The sequence below is a fragment of the Oncorhynchus nerka genome, unplaced genomic scaffold, assembly GCF_034236695.1.
Source record: "Oncorhynchus nerka isolate Pitt River unplaced genomic scaffold, Oner_Uvic_2.0 unplaced_scaffold_1180, whole genome shotgun sequence".
Classification (NCBI taxonomy): Eukaryota; Metazoa; Chordata; class Actinopteri; order Salmoniformes; family Salmonidae; genus Oncorhynchus; species Oncorhynchus nerka.
In genome coordinates, this window is record NW_027040153.1 from 82897 (window position 1) to 108875 (window position 25979).

Below are 25979 nucleotides of genomic sequence, written 5' to 3' on the forward strand. Positions count from 1 at the left end.
CGTCTGTGTAGAGGTGGATCAGGGAATCGCCCGCAGCAAGAGCAACATCATTGATATATACAGAGAAAAGAGTCGGCCCGAGAATTGAACCCTGTGGCACCCCCATAGAGACTGCCAGAGGACCGGACAGCATGCCCTCCGATTTGACACACTGAACTCTGTCTGCAAAGTAATTGGTGAACCAGGCAAGGCAGTCATCCGAAAAACCGAGGCTATTGAGTTTGCCGATAAGAATATGGTGATTGACAGAGTCGAAAGCCTTGGCGAGGTCGATGAAGACGGCTGCACAGTACTGTCTTTTATCGATGGCGGTTATGATATCGTTTAGTACCTTGAGTGTGGCTGAGGTGCACCCGTGACCGGCTCGGAAACCAGATTGCACAGCGGAGAAGGTACGGTGGGATTCGAGATGGTCAGTGACCTGTTTGTTGACTTGGCTTTCAAAGACCTTAGATAGGCAGGGCAGGATGGATATAGGTCTATAACAGTTTGGGTCCAGGGTGTCTCCCCCTTTGAAGAGGGGGATGACTGCGGCAGCTTTCCAATCCTTGGGGATCTCAGACGATATGAAAGAGAGGTTGAACAGGCTGGTAATAGGGGTTGCGACAATGGCGGCAGATAGTTTCAGAAATAGAGGGTCCAGATTGTCAAGCCCAGCTGATTTGTACGGGTCCAGGTTTTGCAGCTTTTTCAGAACATCTGCTATCTGGATTTGGGTAAAGGAGAACCTGGAGAGGCTTGGGCGAGGAGCTGCGGGGGGCGGAGCTGTTGGCCGAGGTTGGAGTAGCCAGGCGGAAGGCATGGCCAGCCGATGAGAAGTGCTTATTGAAGTTTTCGATAATCATGGATTTATCGGTGGAGACCGTGTTACCTAGCCTCAGTGCAGTGGGCAGCTGGGAGGAGGTGCTCTTGTTCTCCATGGACTTCACAGTGTCCCAGAACTTTTTGGAGTTGGAGCTACAGGATGCAAACTTCTGCCTGAAGAAGCTGGCCTTAGCTTTCCTGACTGACTGCGTGTATTGGTTCCTGACTTCCCTGAACAGTTGCATATCACGGGGGCTATTCGATGCTATTGCAGTCCGCCACAGGATGTTTTTGTGCTGGTCGAGGGCAGTCAGGTCTGGAGTGAACCAAGGGCTGTATCTGTTCTTGGTTCTGCATTTTTTGAACGAAGCATGCTTATCTAAAATGGTGAGGAAGTTACTTTTAAAGAATGACCAGGCATCCTCAACTGACGGGATGAGGTCAATGTCCTTCCAGGATACCCGGGCCAGGTCGATTAGAAAGGCCTGCTCACAGAAGTGTTTTAGGGAGCGTTTGACAGTGATGAGGGGTGGTCGTTTGACTGCGGCTCCGTGGTGGATACAGGCAATGAGGCAGTGATCGCTGAGATCCTGGTTGAAGACAGCGGAGGTGTATTTGGAGGGCCAGTTGGTCAGGATGACGTCTATGAGGGTGCCCTTGTTTACAGAGTTAGGGTTGTACCTGGTGGGTTCCTTGATGATTTGAGTGAGATTGAGGGCATCTAGCTTACATTGTAGGACTGCCGGGGTGTTAAGCATATCCCAGTTTAGGTCACCTAACAGAACAAACTCTGAAGCTAGATGGGGGGCGATCAATTCACAAATGGTGTCCAGGGCACAGATGGGAGCTGAGGGTGGTCGGTAGCAGGCGGCAACAGTGAGAGACTTATTTCTGGAGAGAGTCATTTTCAAAATTAGTAGTTCGAACTGTTTGGGTATGGACCTGGAAAGTATGACATTACTTTGCAGGCTATCTCTGCAGTAGACTGCAACTCCTCCCCCTTTGGCAGTTCTATCTTGACGGAAGATGTTATAGTTGGGTATGGAAATCTCTGAATTTTTGGTGGCCTTCCTGAGCCAGGATTCAGACACGGCAAGGACATCAGGGTTAGCAGAGTGTGCTAAAGCAGTGAGTAAAACAAACTTAGGGAGGAGGCTTCTGATGTTGACATGCATAAAACCAAGGCTTTTTCGATCACAGAAGTCAACAAATGAGGGTACCTGGGGACATGCAGGGCCTGGGTTTACCTCCACATCACCCGCGGAACAGAGAAGGAGTAGTATGAGGGTGCGGCTAAAGGCTATCAAAACTGGTCGCCTAGAGCGTTGAGGGCAGAGGATAAGAGGAGCAGGTTTCTGGGCATGGTAGAATATATTCAGGGCATAATGCGCAGACAGGGGTATGGTGGGGTGCGGGTACAGCGGAGGTAAGCCCAGGCACTGGGTGATGATGAGAGAGGTTGTATCTCTGGACATGCTGGTTGTAATGGGTGAGGTCACCGCATGTGTGGGAGGTGGGACAAAGGAGGTAACAGGGGTATGCAGAGTGGATCTAGGGGCTCCATTGGGAACTAAAACAATGATAACTAACCTGAACAACAGTATACAAGGCATATTGACATCTGAGAGAGACATACAGCGAGGCATACAGTAATCACAGGTGTTGAATTTGGAAAGCTAGCTAAAAACAGTAGGCGAGGCTAATCCGCTAGCACAACAAACAGCAGGTAAAATGGCGTTGACTAGGCAACGGGGCCGACAGGTAAAACAAACAAGCAGAATGGAGTACCGTGATTAATGGACAGTCCAGCGTGCGTCAGCTATGTAGCCAAGAGATCAGTGTCCAGGGGGCAGCGGTGGATGGGCAGGGAAGCTGGGCTGGCGAGTGTTATCCAGGTTTTTTAAAAACTAACAATGACTAAATAGCTTGTAGCTAGTTAGCTGGTTAGCGTCTGGAGGTTCTTGAGTGTGTCATAAAAATAAAAATAAAATTAAAAGTAATAGCGATTCCGTATCACATTGGGTGAGGCAGGTTTCCGGAAGGTATAAACAAATTAAAAATCAAAAAGAGATAGAAAGTAAATGGGGTCAGAGAGTGATTGGGACGCGGTGGTTCAGACGGTTAGCAGGCCTGTGCTAACAGTTCGTAGGCCCGAGCTAGACAAGGTAGCAGTTAGCGGACCGGAGCTTGACAAGCTAGCCGTTAGCAGGCCGAATTAGCAAGCAGGGAGATAGCGAGGGCTAGAGAGTTAACCTTTGGGGGACGTCGCGATGGGTTGAGTCTGTTTATTCCTCTTCATGCGGTGACATCGACAGACCGGTCGTGGGCCCGGGTAATTGTAGCCCAGGAGTATGCTACAGGTGCTCTAGTACGCTAGGTGAGCTGGAGACACAGCGATTCAGAAATCTTGCGGGCCTTGGCCAGCAGATGGATCTTTGGCGATGTCGCAGCGGAAAAGCCTGTTGAAGCCACCTCGGACGATTATGTCGGCGGACCAGTCGTGATGGATCGGCGGGGCTCCGTGTCGGCAGTAGAGGGTCCAGGCCAATTGGCAAAATAGGTATTGTTGGACCTCTTCGGCTAGTCGGGAGATGGGCTTAGCTCGAGGCTAGCTCAAGGCTAACTGGTGCTTGCTCTGGGACAGAGACGTTAGCCAGGAGTAGCCACTCGGATTGCAGCTAGCTAGTTGCGATGATCCGGTGTAAAGGTTCAGAGCTTGCGGTAGGAATCCGGAGATGTGGTAGAGAAAAAGCAGTCTGATATGCTCTGGGTTGATGTCGCGCTGGTGTCCTAGTTAGCTTTATGGAGGATAAATAACTACACACCAGGACAACAATACACCATAGTCTATGTGGAGGATGAATAACTACACACCAGGACAACAATACACCATAGTCTATGTGGAGGATGAATAACTACACACCAGGACAACAATACATCATAGTCTATGTGGAGGATGAATAACTACACACCAGGACAACAATACATCATAGTCTATGAGGAGGATAAATAACTACACACCAGGACAACAATACATCATATTCTGAATTAGCAGGTGTTATTATTAGCCCCTCATCTGTGTGAGAGAGAAAGACAGTCAGACAATAAGAGAGACAGGCAGAAAGAGCGAGAGACACAGACAGACAGATGAGACCTCTAAGCAAGGGGCTGGGGCTCTGTTCACAAACACAAATAGACCCCACAGAGCCCCAGGACAGCAAACCTATTAGACCCAACCAATCATGAGAAAACAAAAAGATAATTACATGACACATTGGAAGGAATTAACGTTTAGCCCTAAACAGAGAGAACACAGTGGCAGAATACCTGACCACTATGACTGACCCATTCTTAAGGAAAGCTTTGACTATATCCAGACTCAGTGAGCATAGCCTTGCTATTGAGAAAGGCAGCTGTAGGCAGACCTCAAATGAAATGAAATTGTTTTAGTTTCGAGCCCCTAACCAACAATGCAGTTTGAAAAAATATGTACAAGAATAAGCAATGTAAGTAACAAGTAATTAAAGAGCAGCAGTAAAATAACAATAGCAAGACTATATACAGTTGGGTACCTGGCTCTCCAGAGAAGACAGGCTATGTGCACACAACCCACAAAATGAGGTGGAAACTGAGATGCACTTCCTAACCTCCTGCCAAATGTATGACCAGTTAATTCATACTGTATGTTGTAGTCTGTCCAAGAGGGGAATCACACAGACTGATCTCAGTTAATTCATACTGTATGTTGTAGTCTGTCCAAGAGGGGAATCACACAGACTGATCTCAGTTAATTCATACTGTATGTTGTAGTCTGTCCAAGAGGGGAATCACACAGACTGATCTCAGTTAATTCATACTGTATGTTGTAGTCTGTCCAAGCGAGGAATCACACAGACTGATCTCAGTTAATTCATACTGTATGTTGTAGTCTGTCCAAGAGGGGAATCACACAGACTGATCTCAGTTAATTCATAATGTATGTTGTAGTCTGTCCAAGAGGGGAATCACACAGACTGATCTCAGTTAATTCATACTGTATGTTGTAGTCTGTCCAAGAGGGGAATCACACAGACTGATCTCAGTTAATTCATACTGTATGTTGTAGTCTGTCCAAGAGGGGAATCACACAGACTGATCTCAGTTAATTCATACTGTATGTTGTAGTCTGTCCACGAGGGGAATCACACAGACTGATCTCAGTTAATTCATAATGTATGTTGTAGTCTGTCCAAGAGGGGAATCACACAGACTGATCTCAGTTCATTCATACTGTATGTTGTAGTCTGTCTAATAATTAAATCACACAAGACTGACAGCCTGTAATTTTATTAAAAGCATTCAGTTGATTACATGGCAGTTTAGAGAGCAACATCATAACACTAATCTACATCATAATCAATATCATAACATTTATAATCAATAACATCATTATCTCTATACTACTAACAACATAACACTAAACTACATCATAATCAATAATCAATATCATAACATTTATAATCAATAACATCATTATCTCTATACTACTAACAACATAACACTAATCTACATCATAATCAATATCATAACATTTATAATCAATAACATCATTATCTCTATACTACTAACAACATAACACTAACCTACATCATAATCAATATCATAACGTTTATAATCAATAACATCATGAGAGGTAAACAACAACAAACCCCTTTATTAAAAAATGTTTCAAAATACAAAGAATGAACAGATGATTATAATAATACCTGGACTAATAATGGAAACACTTCAAGATAAAGAATCTAAGAGACACTAAATAAGATAAAGAATCTAAGACACTAAATAAGATAAAGAATCTAAGAGACACTAAATAAGATAAAGAATCTAAGAGACACTAAATAAGATAAAGAATCTAAGAGACACTAAATAAGATAAAGAATCTAAGAGACACTAAATAAGATAAAGAATATAAGAGACACTAAATAAGATAAAGAATCTAAGAGACACTAAATAAGATAAAGAATCTAAGAGACACTAAATAAGATAAAGAATCTAAGAATCTTGAGAATCATGAGACATGAAGAAAAAAAGCAAAAACCACAAAAAAACAAAACCCCATGTTACCCCCATGTTACCCCCATGTTACCCCCATGTTACCCCATGTTACCCCCATGTTACCCCATGTTACCCCATGTTACCCAAACCCCATGTTACCCCCATGTTACCCAAACCCCATGTTACCCCCATGTTACCCAAACCCCATGTTACCCCATGTTACCCAACCCCATGTTACCCCCATGTTACCCAAACCCCATGTTACCCAAACCCCATGTTACCCCATGTTACCCAAACCCCATGTTACCCAAACCCCATGTTACCCCCATGTTACCCAAACCCCATGTTACCCCCATGTTACCCAAACCCCATGTTACCCCCATGTTACCAAACCCCATGTTACCCAACCCCATGTTACCCCATGTTACCCAAACCCCATGTTACCCCCATGTTACCAAACCCCATGTTACCCAACCCCATGTTACCCCCATGTTACCCAAAACCCATGTTACCCCCATGTTACCCAACCCCATGTTACCCCCATGTTACCCAAACCCCATGTTACCCCATGTTACCCAAAACCCATGTTACCCCATGTTACCCAAAACCCATGTTACCCCCATGTTACCCAAAACCCATGTTACCCCCATGTTACCCAACCCCATGTTACCCCCATGTTACCCAAACCCCATGTTACCCCCATGTTACCCAAACCCCATGTTACCCCCATGTTACCCAAACCCCATGTTACCCCCATGTTACCCAAACCCCATGTTACCCCCATGTTACCCAAACCCCATGTTACCCCATGTTACCCAACCCCATGTTACCCCCATGTTACCCAAACCCCATGTTACCCAAACCCCATGTTACCCCATGTTACCCAAACCCCATGTTACCCAAACCCCATGTTACCCCATGTTACCCAAACCCCATGTTACCCCCATGTTACCAAACCCCATGTTACCCAACCCCATGTTACCCCCATGTTACCCAAACCCCATGTTACCCCCATGTTACCAAACCCCATGTTACCCAACCCCATGTTACCCAAAACCCATGTTACCCCCATGTTACCCAAACCCCATGTTACCCCCATGTTACCCAAACCCCATGTTACCCCCATGTTACCCAAAACCCATGTTACCCCCATGTTACCCAAAACCCATGTTACCCCATGTTACCCAAACCCCATGTTACCCCCATGTTACCCAAAACCCATGTTACCCCATGTTACCCAACCCCATGTTACCCCATGTTACCCAAACCCCATGTTACCCCCATGTTACCCAAACCCCATGTTACCCCCATGTTACCAAACCCCATGTTACCCAACCCCATGTTACCCCCATGTTACCCAAACCCCATGTTACCCCCATGTTACCAAACCCCATGTTACCCAACCCCATGTTACCCCCATGTTACCCAAACCCCATGTTACCCCCATGTTACACAAACCCCATGTTACCCCATGTTACCTGAACCCCATGTTACCCCATGTTACCCCCATGTTACCCAAACCCCATGTTACCCAAAACCCCAAGTTACCAAAACCCCATTTTACCAAAGCCCCATGTTACCCAAACCCCATGTTACCCCCATGTTACCCAACCCCATGTTACCCCCATGTTACCCGAACACATGTTTCCCAATCCCCATGTTACCCACACCCCATGTTTCCCCCATGTTACCCGAACACATGTTACCCAAACTCCATGTTACCCAAACACATGTTACCCAAACCCCATGTTACCCAAACACATGTTACCCAAACCCCATGTTACCCAAACCACCATGTTACCCAAACCCCATGTTACCCCCATGTTACCCAAACCCCATGTTACCCAAACGACCATGTTACCCCATGTTACCCAAACCCCATGTTACCCCCATGTTACCCAAACCCATGTTACCCCCATGTTACCCCCATGTTACCCAAACCCATGTTACCCAACCCCATGTTACCCCCATGTTACCCAAACCCATTTTACCCAACCCCATGTTACCCCCATGTTACCCCCATGTTAACCCCATGTTACCCCCATGTTACCAAACCCATTTTACCAAACCCCATGTTACCCCCATGTTACCCCCATGTTACCCAACCCCATGTTACCCAACCCCATGTTACCCAAACCCCATGTTACCCAACCCCATGTTACCCAGAACCCCATGTTACCCAAAACCCCATGTTACCCAGAACCCCATGTTACCCAAAACCCCATTTTACCCAGAACCCCATGTTACCCAAAACCCCATGTTACCCAAACACCCATGTTACTCTGGTGGTAAAAACCAAACTAAATGAATAATGGTGGTTGCAGTCACTCCTTTTAGATTTCTTCCAAGGTTCTAGAAAGATAAACTAATTCTGAACTTGCTATTAAAATTAGAATCACTTCAGGTTTGTCACCACATTTTAAACACCAGTCCACTGCTGACCATCGATTTAAAACACAAAACTGACCTAAGATCAGCATGTAGGGTCAGATTCATTCTACTCCTACTCCGTCCCCTGGGCTGCTCTCTCCTCTCCCGGTCCAGCTTCAGCTCTGGAGCTCAGAGAGACCATCTCCATGGCATTGACATAAAGATCCATGCTGCTCACCCTGTTCACTCTCTTCTGCCTCCTGGTGGGCTAGGGAGGCACAGCACCAACAGTCAGACATTTACTCTCTGGTATCTCCATTCTCTCTACTTCCCTCTACCCCTCACCCTCTAGTTTAAATTACTTGTAACGTCTGAGTAAAGGTCTTTACCTTGTAGTACAGGTAGGAGGTGGTGATGGCTGTCAGTAGGATCAGCAGGACTACAACGTGTCTGATGATGAAGGCTGGCAGAGGAGAGGCTGCAAACAGAAACACCTTTGATGAGGGGACTGATCATCATCACATAGATCTGTGGGAAATCTGTCAATGACAAAGTTATAAGTCTGGTTCATGTTCAGTTACCTGTGATGGTGAGGGAGAGGAGCTCACTCTCAGAGGAGAAGTTATGAGAGAAAACATAATTGTCATAAACACAGCTGTAGTTCCCTTGGTGGGAGTCATCTGCAGCAGGGAAGAGGAAGGCAGCAGAGTGATTGACAGCTGGCTGGGTCTGGGTTCTGTTGGAGCCGGTGAACGTGAGGAGGAAGGAGCCTCCTGGGTACTGTGGCTGAGTGGAGCAGGTGATGGTGAAGTTGTAGCCCCTGAACATCTCGGGCCCCTGGTGGCCCCTGAAGACCCCTCCCATTAAGTCAGTCAGGAAGATATCAGGCTGGACCAGGAGATCTGTAACAATAAAAGAGAACAAGAAAAACCTCTTCAACTAGTTTCCTATAGATATGACAATAACATCAGCATGTAACAGTGCCAGCCACCCTCCCTCACAGGGCAACATGAGTAGTGGGCCTACAGTCACTGAGACAACATATGTTGATATCAGGCTGAAGCAGGACATCTGGAACAAGAGGAGAGAAAAAGAAAACGTAGCTCCTCAACTACTTTCCTCATTTAGATGTGACAATAACATGACATGTGACAGTGGTAGTGAGTAGAGACGTTCACTGAGATTACACTCACATACAAAAGCATTCTGGGATATTTAAGTTGTATTTGATTCCTACTTGACTGAGTGATCTATTTAGTAAAGCAGACTGACAAGTTAAACAGTCATCATGAGAGGTGCAGAGGAAGTTGTATGAATGAAGGAAATCAGTTGAATATAATTATAATATGTTGTTATTACCTGAGCAGATCACTGTGAGTCCAGGACGGAGATAATAACTTCTCCAACACTCCCTCAGTGAAGAATCAGACCCAGAACAGGAAACTCCAAACCCTCTAGTGGTGTTTCCAGGTAGTACTGAAACAGTGGAGCCACAACGCATCTGTCTACACACTACTGCAGCTACATCCCAGTCCTCAGCTCCCACAGTCCTCCACTCTCCCTGGTCGTACCACTCCACTCCACCAGCACAGCGACTGCCTCCTCCCACCAGCCTCACATCATCAGGCTCTGAGAAAAGAAAAGAGAGAGACAGTAATCTTACTATTTTTCTCACTAAAACACACCTATATTGTCTCTCATATTCTTCACTCCAGGTGAGAAACAATGTTGACTGAGTGACAAACTGTTTCTTACCTGAGCAGGTGAGTCCAACAGCATTACCAGGTAGGCAGGTGTTGTTCTCTCTGTCTGAGGTGTCACAGTCCAGGAGAAGGGACTCTTTGCCTTTACACTGGAACTCTTTATCCCAGGTCTGACCCCCACCTTCTCCATAGAGACCCCCCTGTAGAGCTGCAGGAGCCCCACAGCCAAACTCCCTACAGACTACCTCTGCATCCTGCCGGTCAAAGTCAGCTTCACACACTGAGGCCCAGGACTGATTGGACTTCACCTCCACTCTCCCAGAGCAGAGACCAGCTCCATCCACAAGCCGCACAGACTCTGGAGAAAAAGAGTTGGTTGAACATTCAATCAGTTTTGTTGATGACACTGTCAAGGACTAAACACAAATATGTTGGATAAAAGATAGTAGTTTGCTATGTTTGATACTGTAAGAGGTAGAAATGGGTTCCTAGTCACTCAGGATAGGGTTGGGAATAATGCAGGCAGGAGACAGGAATAAGTTCACTTCACTTTATAGAAAATAAACAGCTGGACATCCATCAGGCAGCTTCACTTCAGTACCATCTGAACTACAATGATCTGCTGTCGTGGAATTATCAGAATTTGTTGGTAACATTTGTAAGATGTTTAATATTCATCAAATGTGTGTAAGTTATTTCTCATAAGAATGTATTTTGTTGTACTATAGTGGTGGCCATTGGCAGTTATCTGTTCTATGTCAGGACTAAGTTGCATGGGCCACATGAGAGGGGAGAGGTCAAAGTGTCATCATGTGTAAACATATCTTATACTCCCTAACTTTCCCAGTGGGGAAATGAGGGGTTGCAGTGTCTGGAATCATTCTATGCTCTCTCTTATTGTTGTTTCTATCTTAACCTGTAGGGTAACTCTCCTTAACCTGTAGGGTAACTCTCCTTAACCTGTAGGGTAACTCTCCTTAACCTGTAGGGTAACTCTCCTTAACCTGTAGGGTAACTCTCCTTAACCTGTAGGGTAACTCTCCTTAACCTGTAGGGTAACTCTCCTTAACCTGTAGGGTAACTCTCCTTAACCTGTAGGGTAACTCTCCTTAACCTGTAGGGTAACTCTCCTTAACCTGTAGGGTAACTCTCCTTAACCTGTAGGGTCACTCTCCTATCCGTGAGTTTGTGTTTAGAGTGGGTTGTATATAAATGACAATTTGATATATGCCTGTTGATATGGAGGATTTGGTTTATGAAAGGAGACAAAGCTGAATGATGAATTATGTCTATGCTGTCTGACTATGGGTGTCTTTGCTATTAAAGGAACTCAGTTGCATTGTAAGGGGACTCTCAGAAAATTCACTGGGGAGACACTGAATTTATCTGAGAGTCACAGGATTGTGATAAGAGCTCATATAATTAAAGATGGACTTTTATAACTAACTCTGACGTGTGTGTGTGGTTTGCTCCCATGATTTGGTAAATAGAGGAAATTTCCACGACAAACATGAGTAGTGGGCCTACAGTCACTGAGACAACATATGTTAATATCAGGCTGAAGCAGGACATCTGGAACAAGAGGAGAGAAAAAGAAAACGTAGCTCCTCAACTACTTTCCTCATTTAGATGTGACAATAACATGACATGTGACAGCGGTAGTGAGTAGAGACGTTCACTGAGATAACACTCACATACAAAGCATTCTGGGATATTTAAGTTGTATTTGATTCCTACTTGACTGAGTGATCTATTTAGTAAAACAGACTGACAAGCTAAACAGTCATCATGAGAGGTGCAGAGGATGTTGTATGAATGAAGGAAATCAGTTGAATATAATTATAAAATGTTGATATTTCCTGAGCAGATCACTGTGAGTCCAGGAAGGAGATATAATACATGGACAAAAGTATGTGGAACTCAGCAGTGAGTTTTGCGGCTGATGCGTTGTTGCTCCTTGACGTGTCATGTTGAAAATCACATTTCAGTAAAGCCATTCTACTGTCAATGTTTGTCTATGGAGATTGCATGGCGGTGTGCTCAATTGTATACACCTGTCAGCAACGGGTGTGCTCTAAATAGCCAAATCCACTAATGTCCACATACTTTTGGCCACATGGTGCATCTTGTTATTACCTGAGCAGATCACTGTGAGTCCAGGAAGGAGATCATAACTTCTGGAACATTCCCTCAGTGCGCCCTCAGACCCAGAACAGGAAACGCTGAAACCTCTAGTGGTGTTTCCAGGTGGTACTGAAACAGTGGAGCCACAACCCAGCTGTCTACACACTACTGCAGCTACATCCCTCTGGTTCCAGTCATCAGCTCCCACAGTCCTCCACTCTCCCTGGTCGTACCACTCCACTCCACCAGCACAGTGACTGCCTCCTCCCACCAGCCTCACATCATCAGGCTCTGAGAAAAGAAAAAGAGAGAGACAGTAATCTTACTATTTTCTCACTAAAACACACCCGATTGTCTCTCATATTCTTCACTCCAGCTGAGAAACAATGTTGATTGAGTGACAAACTGTTTCTTACTTGAGCAGGTGAGTCCAACAGCATTACCAGGTAGGCAGGTGTTGTTCTCTCTGTCTGAGGTGTCACAGTCCAGGAGAAGGGACTCATTGCCTTTACACTGGAACTCTTTATCCCAGGTCTGACCCCCACCTTCTCCATAGAGCCCCCCCTGTAGAGCTGCAGGAGCCCCACAGCCAAGCTCCCCACAGACTACCTCTGCATCCTGCCGGTCAAAGTCAGCTTCACACACTGAGACCCAGGACTGATTGGACTTCACCTCCACTCTCCCAGAGCAGAGACTAGCTCCATCCACAAGCCGCACAGACTCTGGAGAAAAAGAGTTGGTTGAACATTCAATCAGTTTTGTTGATGACACTGTTGAGGACTAAACACAAATATGTTGGATAAAAGATAGTAGTTTGCTATGTTTGATACTGTAAGAGGTAGAAATGGGTTCTTAGTCACTGAGGATAGGGTTGGGAATAATGCAGGCAGGAGACAGGAATAAGTTCACTTCACTTTATAGAAAATAAACAGCTGGACATCCATCAGGCAGCTTCACTTCAGTACCATCTGAACTACAAGGTCTGATACTATATGTCAGGGTCAGGATGGGCCAAGAGTAGAAAAGGTTACTGGTTATGATGACATCACTGGTGAGAACTCAGTGATAAAAATATATTTGATCTTTCCTATCTCTTCCTCTCCTCCTCCGTTATTCTCTCTTTGTGACAGTGGTAGTGAGTAGAGACGTTCACTGAGGTAACACTCAAAAACAAATCATTCTGGGATATTTAAGTTGTATTTGATTCCTACTTGACTGAGTCATCTATTTAGTAAAGCAGACTGACAAGCTAAACAGTCATCATGAGATGTGCAGAGGAAGTTGTATGAATGAAGGAAATCAGTTGAATATAATTATAATATGTTGATATTTCCTGATCAGATCACTGTGAGTCCAGGAAGGAGATAAAGTACAAGGCCAAAGTATGTGGAACTCAGCAGTGAGTTTTACAACAGAGGATTATTTTTACGCTCTACGTGGTTCAGCTCTCGGCGGTCCGTTCTGTGAGCTTGTGTTGTCTACCACTTCACGGCTGAGCCGTTGTTGCTCCTAGACATGCCATGTTGAAAGTCAATGAGATCTTCAGTAAGTCCATTCTACTGTCAATGTTTGTCTATGGAGATTGCATACCTTAAGGGAACATTTTGACATTCGCCATATGGTGAGTGAGAAAGTCCATATTGCAAATGTATGGTCCCTTACTAGACAACGTTTCTAAAATTCGCGGACGGCGTCGGGCCGTGCGGCAGGGCCAGATCTTCCAGGAAGTCATCAAACGAACTCTCTCTGACATTCGGTTTCCGTTTGATAAAATAATCACATTTTGGTCACTTTTCCGCTGTCCCGGTAAATCCCACAAGAGGGCATAAGCAATCATATTGCAAATGTACAAAACATCACCAATCACGACGTGGCCTTATCTCCTAAACGGAAAATATTTCGAAGCCGAAACTTGGTGAGCGTAGGTTTGCCATAATGGGCAGTTGGCCCCGAACAAGATGGCGTCTAGGCCTCAACGGTTTTTGAGTTACAGCCATTCTTCTGGGAAAAAATGTCCAAAATGAAAATAGAGCAATAATTTTTCCGCTTCACGTCAAAGTCAAGGAGCCTCCGCTGTCAATAAAAAAAGAACCAGCCATTTATCTATCGTCATTTAAGAGAAATCGTACAATGTCAAATTGGTGATGTTCAAAAATAGGTGTTTTTTTTGTTAAATAGTTACAGATCCAATTGCAGGGTGTTCATATTTTTCAAGTGTGCTGCGGAGCTCTGTGAGATTTCTGTGATTTTCTATGATTTTCTGAAATAACACACACTCACTAAACCCTCCGTAAATAACTCAGTTCTTAACGTAAAGACTTAAAACTCAGGATTCTGTAAAGGCATACCCCAATCAAGATATGAGTTTATGTATAGCTTCCTGTGCCAACCGGAAGTTCCTTAAAATGGTGTCATAGTGGCTGTTTTGAAGGGTTAAAATGGTCAGACCTTTTCAAAGCTTCATATGTGTGATTAGGCAACCCCCATGAACTGTAAATCAGTCATGATTCCCATAAAATTTCAAAGAAAAACTAAATCCCACACACACACAGCTTGGCAGGAGGGACCCATTGGGGTGTGTAGAGACAGACAGTGCCTGCAATACATTTACATTTAAGTCATTTAGCAGACGCTCTTATCCAGAGCGACTTACAAATTGAATAGTTATCTTTGTTTGAGCTAAAAAAGAACCGTCAGACCTAGAGTTCCGAAACTTTAGAAACCTGTTCTAGACATCAGGTCAATAGTGCATGGTGAGTTAGGTGGCTCTAGAAGGTTCTCGGACCGAGAAACAGCCTTGTACATTTGCAATGACTTCAATTCATTTTGACCATTACGAAAATGACGACATTTAGAAAAGTCTCAGAGACGCAAGACTAGGTGCATTGAAACCGGCTCGGTTTCTGTCCGATAGCTCATTCAAGGACCCCATAGCAAGGCATGGAAAAAGTGGATTTTCAGCACCAATTAGGGTTTTGCTCGGGCACCGATGGACCTATCGAGCCGAAACTCGGGATTCGGGGTCGCCTCACATAGGCCTACACATAATGTCCGAACTGGACCCGCAGCTAGAACGTAACTATGTGTTTTACGTTTTTATTATGTTTTAAACTGAAGGCGCTGTGAATTATGGGCCTGCTCTGAAATATGTGATAGTTGGCTTCTAAATGAGTTGGAAAAAGTGGGTTTGGTGTCAATTGGTATCAGTTTGGTGTCAGAATGACATCTAATTGACTGATGGACACTGACTTGCTTGTTGACTTTTGTACATTTGCAATATGTTTAAACGGAGAGGGACCATCACCAAAATGGCATTCTGAAATCAACACAAATAATGGCATCACCATAGTCTCCAGACTGTGCCGAGTTCAACGAGACGCCCCGCTTGACCGTAGCTCGCTCTGAGTGCAGCGACCTTGAAAAACAGAAGGCCCAAAATGAAGCCTGGCCCTAAATGTCATTTGCTTTTGGATGACAGTGAGAGAACCGTTGGGGTGAGAAGCACAATTCGACCTCAGGTACGTTCCTAAGGTCCTCCCGATCCGTGCAAGCCTAACCTTGACCGTGTGGCATTAACCCTTAACAGTTAAAAGAAGGTGTTTACATCAAACAGTTTGCATTGACTTCTCTCCCCATAGGAATACATTGCCTGCACCTCTAAATTCAACCTGAAGCCTATGTGGGTTATGAATGCCTTATGAACCTGTCTTCGATGACGATCCATCAGGCCACTATGAGGTCTACCAGTGTCGATTCTAAGCTTCCTGGATCAACAGGAAGTGGTTAAAATCACCCTAAAAGTGTTTTGAAACATATAACCTGTCATTATGAAAATCACTGCATTCAACCCTGTGTAGATCAGTCAATTCTTAACTTAAAGACTTAAAACTCAGGATTCTGTAAGATGCTACCTCAATCAAGACATGTGTTTACTTATAGCTTCCTGTGCCAACCGGAAGTGCCTTAAAAGGGTGTCATAGGTGCTGTTTCGAAGGGTTTAAAAGGTCCGATCTTTTTAAAACTTCATATGTGTGACTAGGTAACCCTCATGAACTGTAAATCAGTCATTTCTCCCAAAAGATGTCAAAGAAAAGCTCTCACACACACACACAGCAAGGATGGAGTGAAAAAGTGCGGTGCTTAAAGACACAGAGAGCAGGCAATGGCATTACCATAATCTCTAGGCCGTGCCGAGTTCAACGAGATATCCCGCTTGACCGTAGCTCGCTCGGTCTGAGCGCAGCAACCATGAGAAAAGTAGGCCCAAAATGAAGCCTGCCCCTCAACGTCATTTGCTTTTGGGTGACAGTGAGAGAACCGTTAGGGTGAGAAGCACAATTCGACCTCAGGTACGTTCATGAGGTCCTCCCGATCCGTGCAAGCCTAACCTTGAGCGTGTAGCATTAACCCTTAACAGTAAATCAGGGGTTTTTGATCTCACAGATTACAATGACTTCTCTCCCCATAGGAATACATTGCCTGCACCCCTAAATTCAACCTGAAGCCTATGTGGGTTATGAATGCCGTATGAACCTGTCTTCGATGACTGTCCATCAGGCCACTATGAGGTCTACCTGTGTCAATTCTAAGCTTCCTGGACCAACCGGAAGTGGTTAAAATCACCCTAAAAGTGTATATCCATACCCTACCTGCAGTTTGATAGAAATAGTGCATTCAACCCTGTGTAAATCAGTCAGTTCTTAACGTAAAGACGTAAAATTCAGGATTCTGTAAAAGCATACCCCAATGAGGATATGTGTTTACTTATAGCTTCCTGTGCCAACCGGAAGTGCCATAATTGTTGTCTCAGGGGCTGTTTCGAAGGGTTAAAAAAGTTCGATCTTTCCAAAACTTCATATGTGTGATTAGGCAACCCCCATGAACTGTAAATCAGTCATTTTTCCCATAACATTTCCATAAAAACTAAATCACACTCACACACAGCTTGGAAGGAGGGACCCATTGGGGTGCGTAGAGATATACACTGCCTGCATTAGTTAACCTTGTTTGAACTATTTAAGAACCGTCAGACCTAGAGTTCTGAAACTTTAGAAACCTGTTCTAGACCTCAGGTCGATAGTGCGTGGTGAGTTCCATGGCTCTAGAAGGTTCTCGGACCGAGAAACAGCCTCGTACATTTGTAATAACTTCAATTCATTTTTGCATCACGAAAATGATGACATTTAGAAATGTCCCAGAGTTACAAGACTAGGTGCATTGCGACCGCCTCGGCCCATATAGACGGAGCCCAACGTTTCTGTCCGATAGCTCATTCAAGGACCCCGTAGCAAGGCATGGAAAAAAAGTGGACTTTTCTAAATGTCGTCATTTTCGTAATGGTCAAAATGAATTGAAGTCATTGCAAATGTACAAGGCTGTTTCTCGGTCCGAGAACCTTCTAGAGCCACCTAACTCACCATGCACTATTGACCTGATGTCTAGAACAGGTTTCTAAAGTTTCGGAACTCTAGGTCTGACGGTTCTTTTTTAGCTCAAACAAAGATAACTATTTACAGGTCTTGCTCGGGCACCAAATGACCTATCGAGCCGAAACTTGGGATTCGGGGTCGCCTCAGCTAGGCCTACACATAACATCAGAACTGGACCCGCAGCTAGAATGTAACTACGTGTTTTACGTTTTTATTATGGTTTGAACAGAAGGCGTTGTGAATTTTGGGCCAGCTCTGAAGTATGTGATAGTTGGCTACTAAACGAGTTGGAAAAAGTGGGTTTGGTGTCAGTTTGTATCAGTTTGGTGTCAGAATGATATCTAATTGACTGATGGACAGTGACTTGCTGGTGACTATTGTCCATTTGCAATATGTTTAAACAGTGAGGTACCATCACCAAAGTGACATTCTGAAATCAACCCTAACGAGCGATGGAAAGGAACAACTATCACTGCCCGGCCATCCCGAGTTCATCGGGCCAGTCAATTTAGCATTTCTGCAGGATTTTTGAGCATGTCAAATTTCTTATGGCATTTGGCCCCCAAAAAAGTTACTTTTGACTTCCTATGAAACCATATTGCAAATGGACAAAACATATGCCTTATGCACAAGTAAAAAAATTAAAAATAAATATGATAATAAAATTGGACAAAAGTATATTCATACAGTTCTTACACACCAGAAAGCACTTTTTTAAGGGTTTGCTAGGTTTTTGATTTTTTCCTCCACTTTTTCAAAATTTTGTTTTTGGATGTGGACTTGTGTTGCATTTGCAATATGAAAAACCACGGTGGAGCGCACTCGCCACCTGTTGGATTTTCAAAGTGTTAACTCTGGCATTTGCCATATGGCATTTGCGATCAACTTTGAACGAAACGACGCCGAATTGAGTGGTATTGGACACCGTGTATATGGTTTGTCCAGTGCCAATGACTTCCCATTCATTTTTGTCCATTTCAGGGGGGTGTTCCCTTACATGGCTGTGTGCTTGATTTTAGACACCTGTCAGCAACATGTGTGACTGAAAAAGCCGAATCCACTGAAGTCCACTTACTGTTGGCAATATAGTGCATCTTGTTATTACCTGAGCAGATCACTGTGAGTCCAGGAAGGAGATCATAACTTCTGGAACATTCCCTCAGTGAAGACTCAGACCCAGAACAGGAAACTCCAAACCCTCTAGTGATGTTTCCAGGTGGTACTGAAACAGTGGAGCCACAACCCAGCTGTCTACACACTAGTGCAGCTATAGCCTTCACGTCAGAGAGATTTCCCACAGTCCTCCACTCTCCCTGGTCGTACCACTCCACTCCACCAGCACAGCGACTGCCTCCTCCAACCAGCCTCACATCATCAGGCTCTGAGAAAAGAAAAGAGAGAGACAGTAATCTTACTATTTTCTCACTAAAACACACCTATATTGTCTCTCATATTCTTCACTCCAGGTGAGAAACAAAGTTGATTGAGTGACAAACTGTTTCTTACCTGAGCAGGTGAGTCCAACAGCATTACCAGGTAGGCAGGTGTTGTTCTCTCTGTCTGAGGTGTCACAGTCCAGGAGAAGGGACTCTTTGCCTTTACACTGGAACTCTTTATCCCAGGTCTGACCCTCACCTTCTCCATAGAGCCCCCCCTGTAGAGCTGCAGGAGCCCCACAGCCGAGCTCCCCACAGACTACCTCTGCATCCTGCCGGTCAAAGTCAGCTTCACACACTGAGGCCCAGGACTGATTGGACTTCACCTCCACTCTCCCAGAGCAGAGACCAGCTCCATCCACAAGCCGCACAGACTCTGGATAAAAAGAGTTGGTTGAACATTCAATCAGTTTTGTTGATGACACTGTCAAGGACTAAACACAAATATGTTGGATAAAAGATTGTAGTTTGCTATGTCTGATACTGTAAGAGATAGAAATGGGTTCTTAGTCACTCAGAATAGGGTTGGGAATAATGCAGGCAGGAGACAGGAATAAGTTCACTTCACTTTATAGAAAATAAACAGCTGGACATCCATCAGGCAGCTTCACTTCAGTACCATCTGAACTACAATGATCTGCCCATGAACATCTCCCATAAACCAATATGAAAAACACAAATATAATGTAATGTTTAAATACATCTGACATAAAACATGATACATGGCAATATTATATATTGAACAAATAAATGTCTCAATATGACCAGTCTCTTACCTGAACAGGTCACATGATGATAATATCCACCATCACAGACACCAGGTTCTCCTCTGATCTCACATTGTCTAAACAATGACTCATTTCCCCTACAACTATAAAGAAATAATCCTCCTCCTCTTCCATCTTCAATCAGAGGTCCTCTAGATTCAGCTACAGGATTCCCACAGTTCAGCTCTCTACACAAAACCTTAGTCTCTTTCATTATGCTCCACCAACTAGGACATAGACCCAACCACTCTCCTCTGTAGAAGACTTCCACTTTCCCAGAACAGGAAGTGGTTCCATTCACCAGTCTGACTGAGAGTTCAGCTGTAAACAGCAGAGAGGAAAACACAGTGGTGAGGACAGATGATGACAGTGATTCTGTTATTCTAACAGCAGTGATGCTTTGTGGTTGACAAGTATTAGTAGTTCCATAAAACACTACTTGTTATTGGGTTTTAGAATGGTTTGTATGGACACATGAATTTCTCCTTGTGGGTAATAAAGTTGACGAATATTGAACTGCTATAATCACTGTAGATTTATACTCTACCTACCTGGTGGACTGACGCTTTGAGCCTGGAGATCTGAGGAGAAAGAGAGAGACAGAGGCAGAGAGAGACAGAGGTTAAATGAACATCAACATGACCTCATGATGTGATGGGGTAGACAGGCTTATTGTTGGTATGGTGCAACAACACCCATGTGTACACACACTATATTTACAAAAGTATGTGGACACCCCTTCAAATTGTGTGGAAGAACTTTACAAAGCCCTGACCTCAACTCCATTGAACACCTAAGGTCTAATCACCCGACTTCACTAATGCTCTTGTGGCTGAATGGAAGCAAGTCACTGTAGCAATGTTCCAACATCTAGTGGAAAGCCTTCCCAGAAGACTGGAGGCTGTTATAGCAGCAATGTTCCAACATCTAGTGGAAAGCCTTCCCAGAAGACTGAATAGCAGGGGGGCGGACGGACCTACTGGTCACCCCTCCAGTCTCTCCCTGAGTCCAGGCCCCAGACAGACAGAACAGCAAAACCGTCAGAACTATAGCAGTCTTCATTCTGAAATGACTCTGGTCTTCTTCAGAAGTAGTGCAGTAGTCTACAGGGTTCAGAACTCACCTTTTTAAACACCTTATCACTCATATCATGAGGTTTCACATGTGTTTGGTTAAATAGTGCCCCATGTTCTTCTGAGTGATAAAACAGCAAACATTTAGAGTGTTTACTTATCAGACCCACATATATAATACATATACTATAATATACTATATTCATTTGCTTTTAGTACTCACACATGAATCATATCATGTATGCAGGTCATGTGTTGTTTTGAGCCAGCAGTAAAAACACACTGACAGGACAGTTCCTCTTATGGCCACTAGGTGGTAATCTGGTGTCACAGACGCAGGACTGTAGACAAGAAAGAAGCATTGTCCCAATTATCTCTCCTTTCTCCTAAAGTGTACACTTGTTCCCTTCACTGAAATGACTGGTAAACTAAATATAGTGGAAACGCCCACTTGATAACAGAATGTACAGTCCTCTGAGTGGAATGATAGGAGATAAACAGTACCTCCTCTCCCCTTCTCCCCCTCTCCCTCTCCTCTCCTCAACCCTCTCCCTCTCCCTCTCTCCTCTCCTCTCCTCTCCTCTCCTCTCCTCTCCTCTCCTCTCCTCTCCTCTCCTCTCCTCTCCTCTCCTCTCCTCTCTTCTCCTCCCCTCTCCCATACCCTCTCCCTCTCCCTCTCTCATCTCCTCTCCTCTCCTCTCCTCTCCTCAACCCTCTCCCTCTCTCATCTCCTCTCCCTCTCTCATCTCATCTCCTCAACCCTCTCCCTCTCCCTCTCTCATCTCCTCTCCTCTCCTCAACCCTCTCCCTCTCTCATCTCATCTCCTCTCCTCTCCTCAACCCTCTCCCTCTCTCATCTCATCTCCTCCCCTCTCCCTCACCCTCTCCCTCTCCCATCTCCTCTCCTCTCCTCAACCCTCTCCCTCTCCCTCTCTCATCTCCTCTCCCTCTCTCATCTCATCTCCTCAACCCTCTCCCTCTCCCTCTCTCATCTCCTCTCCTCTCCTCAACCCTCTCCCTCTCCCTCTCTCATCTCCTCTCCTCTCCTCAACCCTCTCCCTCTCTCATCTCATCTCATCTCCTCTCCTCCCCGTCTCCTCTTAACACCCAGTTACCTGTGATGGTGAGGGAGAGGAGCTCACTCTCAGAGGAGAAGTTATGAGAGAAAACATCATTGTCATAAACACAGCTGTAGTTCCCTTGGTGGGAGTCATCTGCAGCAGGGAAGAGGAAGGCAGCAGAGTGATTGACAGCTGGCTGGGTCTGGGTTCTGTTGGAGTCGGTGAATGTGAGGAGGAAGGAGCCTCCTGGGTACTGTGGCTGAGTGGAGCAGGTGATGGTGAAGCTGTAGCCCCTAAACACCTCGGGCCCCTGGTGGCCCCTGAAGACCCCTCCCATTGAGTCAGTCAGGAAGATATCAGGCTGGACCAGGAGATCTGTAACAATAAAAGAGAACAAGAAAAACCTCTTCAACTAGTTTCCTATAGATATGACAATAACATCAGCATGTAACAGTGCCAGCCACCCTCCCTCTCAGGGCAACATGAGTAGTGGGCCTACAGTCACTGAGACAACATACAGTATATCACAAAAGTGAGTACACCCCTCACATTTTTGTAAATATTTGAGTATATCTTTTCATGTGACAACACTGAAGAAATGACACTTTGCTACATTGTAAAGTAGTGAGTGTACAGTTTGTATAACAGTGTCAATTTGCTGTCCCCTCAAAATAACTCAACACACAGCCATTAATGTCTAAACCACTGGCAACAAAAGTGAGTACACCCCTAAGTGAAAATGTCCAAATTGGGCCCAATTAGCCATTTCCCTCCCCGGTGTCATGTGACTCGTTAGTGTTACAAGGTCTCAGGTGTGAATGGGGAGCAGGTGTGTTAAATTTGGTGTCATCGCTCTCACACTCCCTCATACTGACTGGAAGTTCAACATGGCATCTCATGGCAAATAACTTGCTGAGGATCTGAAAAAAAGAATTGTTGCTCTACATAAAGATGGCCTGGGCTATAAGAAGATTGCCAAGACCCTGAAACTGAGCTGCAGCACGGTGGCCAAGACCATGCAGCGGTTTAACTGGACAGGTTCCACTCAGAACAGGCCTCGCCATGGTCGACCAAAGAAGTTGAGTGCACGTGCTCAGCGTCGTATCCAGAGGTTGTCTTTGGGAAATAGACGTATGAGTGCTGCCAGCATTGCTGCAGAGGTTGAAGGGGTGGGGGGTCAGCCTGTCAGTGCTCAGACCATACGCCGTACACTGCATCAAATTGGTCTGCATGGCTGTCGTCCCAGAAGGAAGCCTCTTCTAAAGATGATGCACAAGAAAGCCCGCAAACAGTTTGTTGAAGACAAGCAGACTAAGGACATGTATTACTGGAACCATATCCTGTGGTCTGATGAGACAAAGATAAACTTATTTGGTTCAGATGGTGTCAATCTTGTGTGGCGGCAACCAGGTGAGGAGTACAAAGACAAGTGTGTCTTGCCTACAGTCAAGCATGGTGGTGGGAGTGTCATGGTCTGGGGCTGCATGAGTGCTGCCGGTACTAGGGAGCTACAGTCCATTGAGGGAACCATGAATGCCAACATGTACTGTGACATACTGAAGCAGAGCATGATCCCCTCCCTTTGGAGACTGGGCCGCAGGGCAGTATTCCAACATGATAACGACCCCAAACACACCTCCAAGACGACCACGACCTTGCTAAAGGAGCTGAGGGTAAAGGTGATGGACTGGCCAAGCATGTCTCCAGACCTAAACCCTATTGAGCATCTGTGGGGCATCCTCAAACGGAAGGTGGAGGAGTGCAAGGTCTCTAACATCCACCAGCTCCGTGATGTCATCATGGAGGAGTGGAAGAGGACTCCAGTGGCAACCTGTGAAGCTCTGGTGAACTCCATGCCCAAGAGGGTTAAGGAAGTGCTGGAAAATGATGGTGGCCACACAAAATATTGACACTTTGGGCCCGATTTTGACATTTTCACTTAGAGGTGTACTCACTTTTGTTGCCAGCGGTTTAGACATTAATGGCTGTGTGTTGAGTTATTTTGCGGGGACAGCAAATTTACACTGTTATACAAACTGTACACTCACTACTTTACAATGTAGCAAAGTGTCATTTCTTCAGTGTTGTCACATGAAAAGATATACTCAAATATTTACAAAAATGCAAGCGGTGTACTCACTATTGTGATATACTGTATGTTGATATCAGGCTGAAGCAGGACATCTGGAACTAGAGGAGAGAAAAAGAAAATGTAGCTCCTCAACTACTTTCCTCATTTAGATGTGACAATAACATGACATGTGACAGTGGTAGTGAGTAGAGACGTTCACTGAGATAACACTCAAACACAAAAGCATTCTGGGATATTTAAGTGGTATTTGATTCCTACTTGACTGAGTGATCTATTTAGTAAAGCAGACTGACAAGCTAAACAGTCATCATGAGAGGTGCAGAGGAAGTTGTATGAATGAAGGAAATCAGTTGAATATAATTATAATATGTTGATATTTCCTGAGCAGATCACTGTGAGTCCAGGAAGGAGATATAATACATGGACAAAAGTATGTGGAACTCAGCAGTGAGTTTTACAACAGAGGATTATTCTTACGCTCTACACACTTCAACACTCGGCGGTCCGTTCTGTGAGCTTGTGTTGTCTACCACTTCACGACTGAGCCGTTGTTGCTCCTAGACTTGCCACGTTGAAAGTCACTGAGATCTTCAGTAAGACTCTTCTAATGGCAATGTTTGTCTATGGAGATTGCATGGCTGTGTGCTTGATTTTAGACACCTGTCAGCAACAGGTTTGACTGAAAAAGCCGAATCCACTGAAGTCCACTTACTGTTGGCAATATAGTGCATCTTGTTATTACCTGAGCAGATCACTGTGAGTCCAGGAAGGAGATCATAACTTCTGGAACATTCCCTCAGTGAAGACTCAGACCCAGAACAGGAAACTCCAAACCCTCTAGTGATGTTTCCTGTTAGTGCTGAAACAGTGGAGCCACAATCCAGCTGTCTACACACAACTGCAGCTATAGCCTTCACGTCAGAGAGAGTTCCCACAGTCCTCCACTCTCCCTGGTCGTACCACTCCACTCCACCAGCACAGCGACAGCCTCCTCCCACCAGCCTCACATCATCAGGCTCTGAGAAAATAAAAGAGAGAGACAGTAATCTTACTATTTTCTCACTAAAACACACCTATATTGTCTCTCATATTCTTCACTCCAGGTGAGAAACAATGTTGACTGAGTGACAAACTGTTTCTTACCTGAGCAGGTGAGTCCAACAGCATTACCAGGTAGGCAGGTGTTGTTCTCTCTGTCTGAGGTGTCACAGTCCAGGAGAAGGGACTCATTGCCTTTACACTGGAACTCTTTATCCCAGGTCTGACCCCCACCTTCTCCATAGAGCCCCCCCTGTAGAGCTGCAGGAGCCCCACAGCCAACATCCCTACAGACTACCTCTGCATCCTGCCGGTCAAAGTCAGCTTCACACACTGAGGCCCAGGACTGATTGGACTTCACCTCCACTCTCCCAGAGCAGAGACCAGCTCCATCCACAAGCTTCACAGACTCTGGAGAAAAAGAGTTGGTTGAACATTCAATCAGTTTTGTTGATGACACTGTTGAGGACTAAACACAAATATGTTGGATAAAAGATTGTAGTTTGCTACATTTGATACTGTAAGAGGTAGAAATGGGTTCTTCGTCACTCAGGATCGGGTTGGGAATAATGCAGGCAGGAGACAGGAATAAGTTCACTTCAATAAAGTAATATTGTATAATGTACAAATAAATGTCTCAATATGACCAGTCTCTTACCTGAACAGGTCACATGATGATAATATCCACCATTACAGACACCAGGTCTTCCTCTGATGTCACACTGTCTAAACAATGACTCATTTCCCCTACAACTATAAAGAAATACTCCTCTTCTTCCATCTTCAATCAGAGGTCCTATAGATTCAGATACAGGATTCCCACAGTTCAGCTCTCTACACAAAACCTTAACATCTCTCATGCTCCACCACACAGGACATAGACCCAACCACTCTCCTCTGTAGAAGACTTCCACTGTCCCAGAACAGGAAGTGGTCCCATTCACCAGTCTGACTGAGTATTCAGCTGTAAACAGCAGAGAGGAAAACACAGTGGTGAGGACAGATGATGACAGTGATTCTGTTATTCTAACAGCAGTGATGCTTTGTG

The 25979-nt window shown here is 44.9% G+C and overlaps 1 protein-coding gene across 5 annotated transcripts in view; it reads right to left on the minus strand.

Moving 5' to 3' along the window:
- Positions 1-8005: 8005 nt before the first annotated feature.
- Positions 8006-25979, minus strand: part of LOC115126930 (deleted in malignant brain tumors 1 protein-like) — a 43515-nt gene continuing 25541 nt past the window's right edge. For 3 of the 5 annotated variants that reach the window (XM_065016006.1, XM_065016007.1, XM_065016008.1), the window contains exons 8-22: positions 25590-25895; positions 25037-25342; positions 24636-24911; positions 21856-22176; positions 20219-20248; positions 19677-19988; positions 18971-19276; positions 18570-18845; positions 12452-12757; positions 12048-12326; positions 9964-10269; positions 9568-9837; positions 8790-9110; positions 8598-8686; positions 8006-8476 (exon numbers count right to left, since the gene is read on the minus strand). In XM_065016006.1, the coding sequence (XP_064872078.1) occupies positions 8342-8476; positions 8598-8686; positions 8790-9110; positions 9568-9837; positions 9964-10269; positions 12048-12326; positions 12452-12757; positions 18570-18845; positions 18971-19276; positions 19677-19988; positions 20219-20248; positions 21856-22176; positions 24636-24911; positions 25037-25342; positions 25590-25895 (3839 nt within the window). In that variant the 3' untranslated portion in view covers positions 8006-8341. The remainder of the gene's footprint in view (positions 8477-8597; positions 8687-8789; positions 9111-9567; positions 9838-9963; positions 10270-12047; positions 12327-12451; positions 12758-18569; positions 18846-18970; positions 19277-19676; positions 19989-20218; positions 20249-21855; positions 22177-24635; positions 24912-25036; positions 25343-25589; positions 25896-25979) is intronic. The other 2 variants (XM_065016009.1, XM_065016010.1) reach the window with 2 other exon arrangements.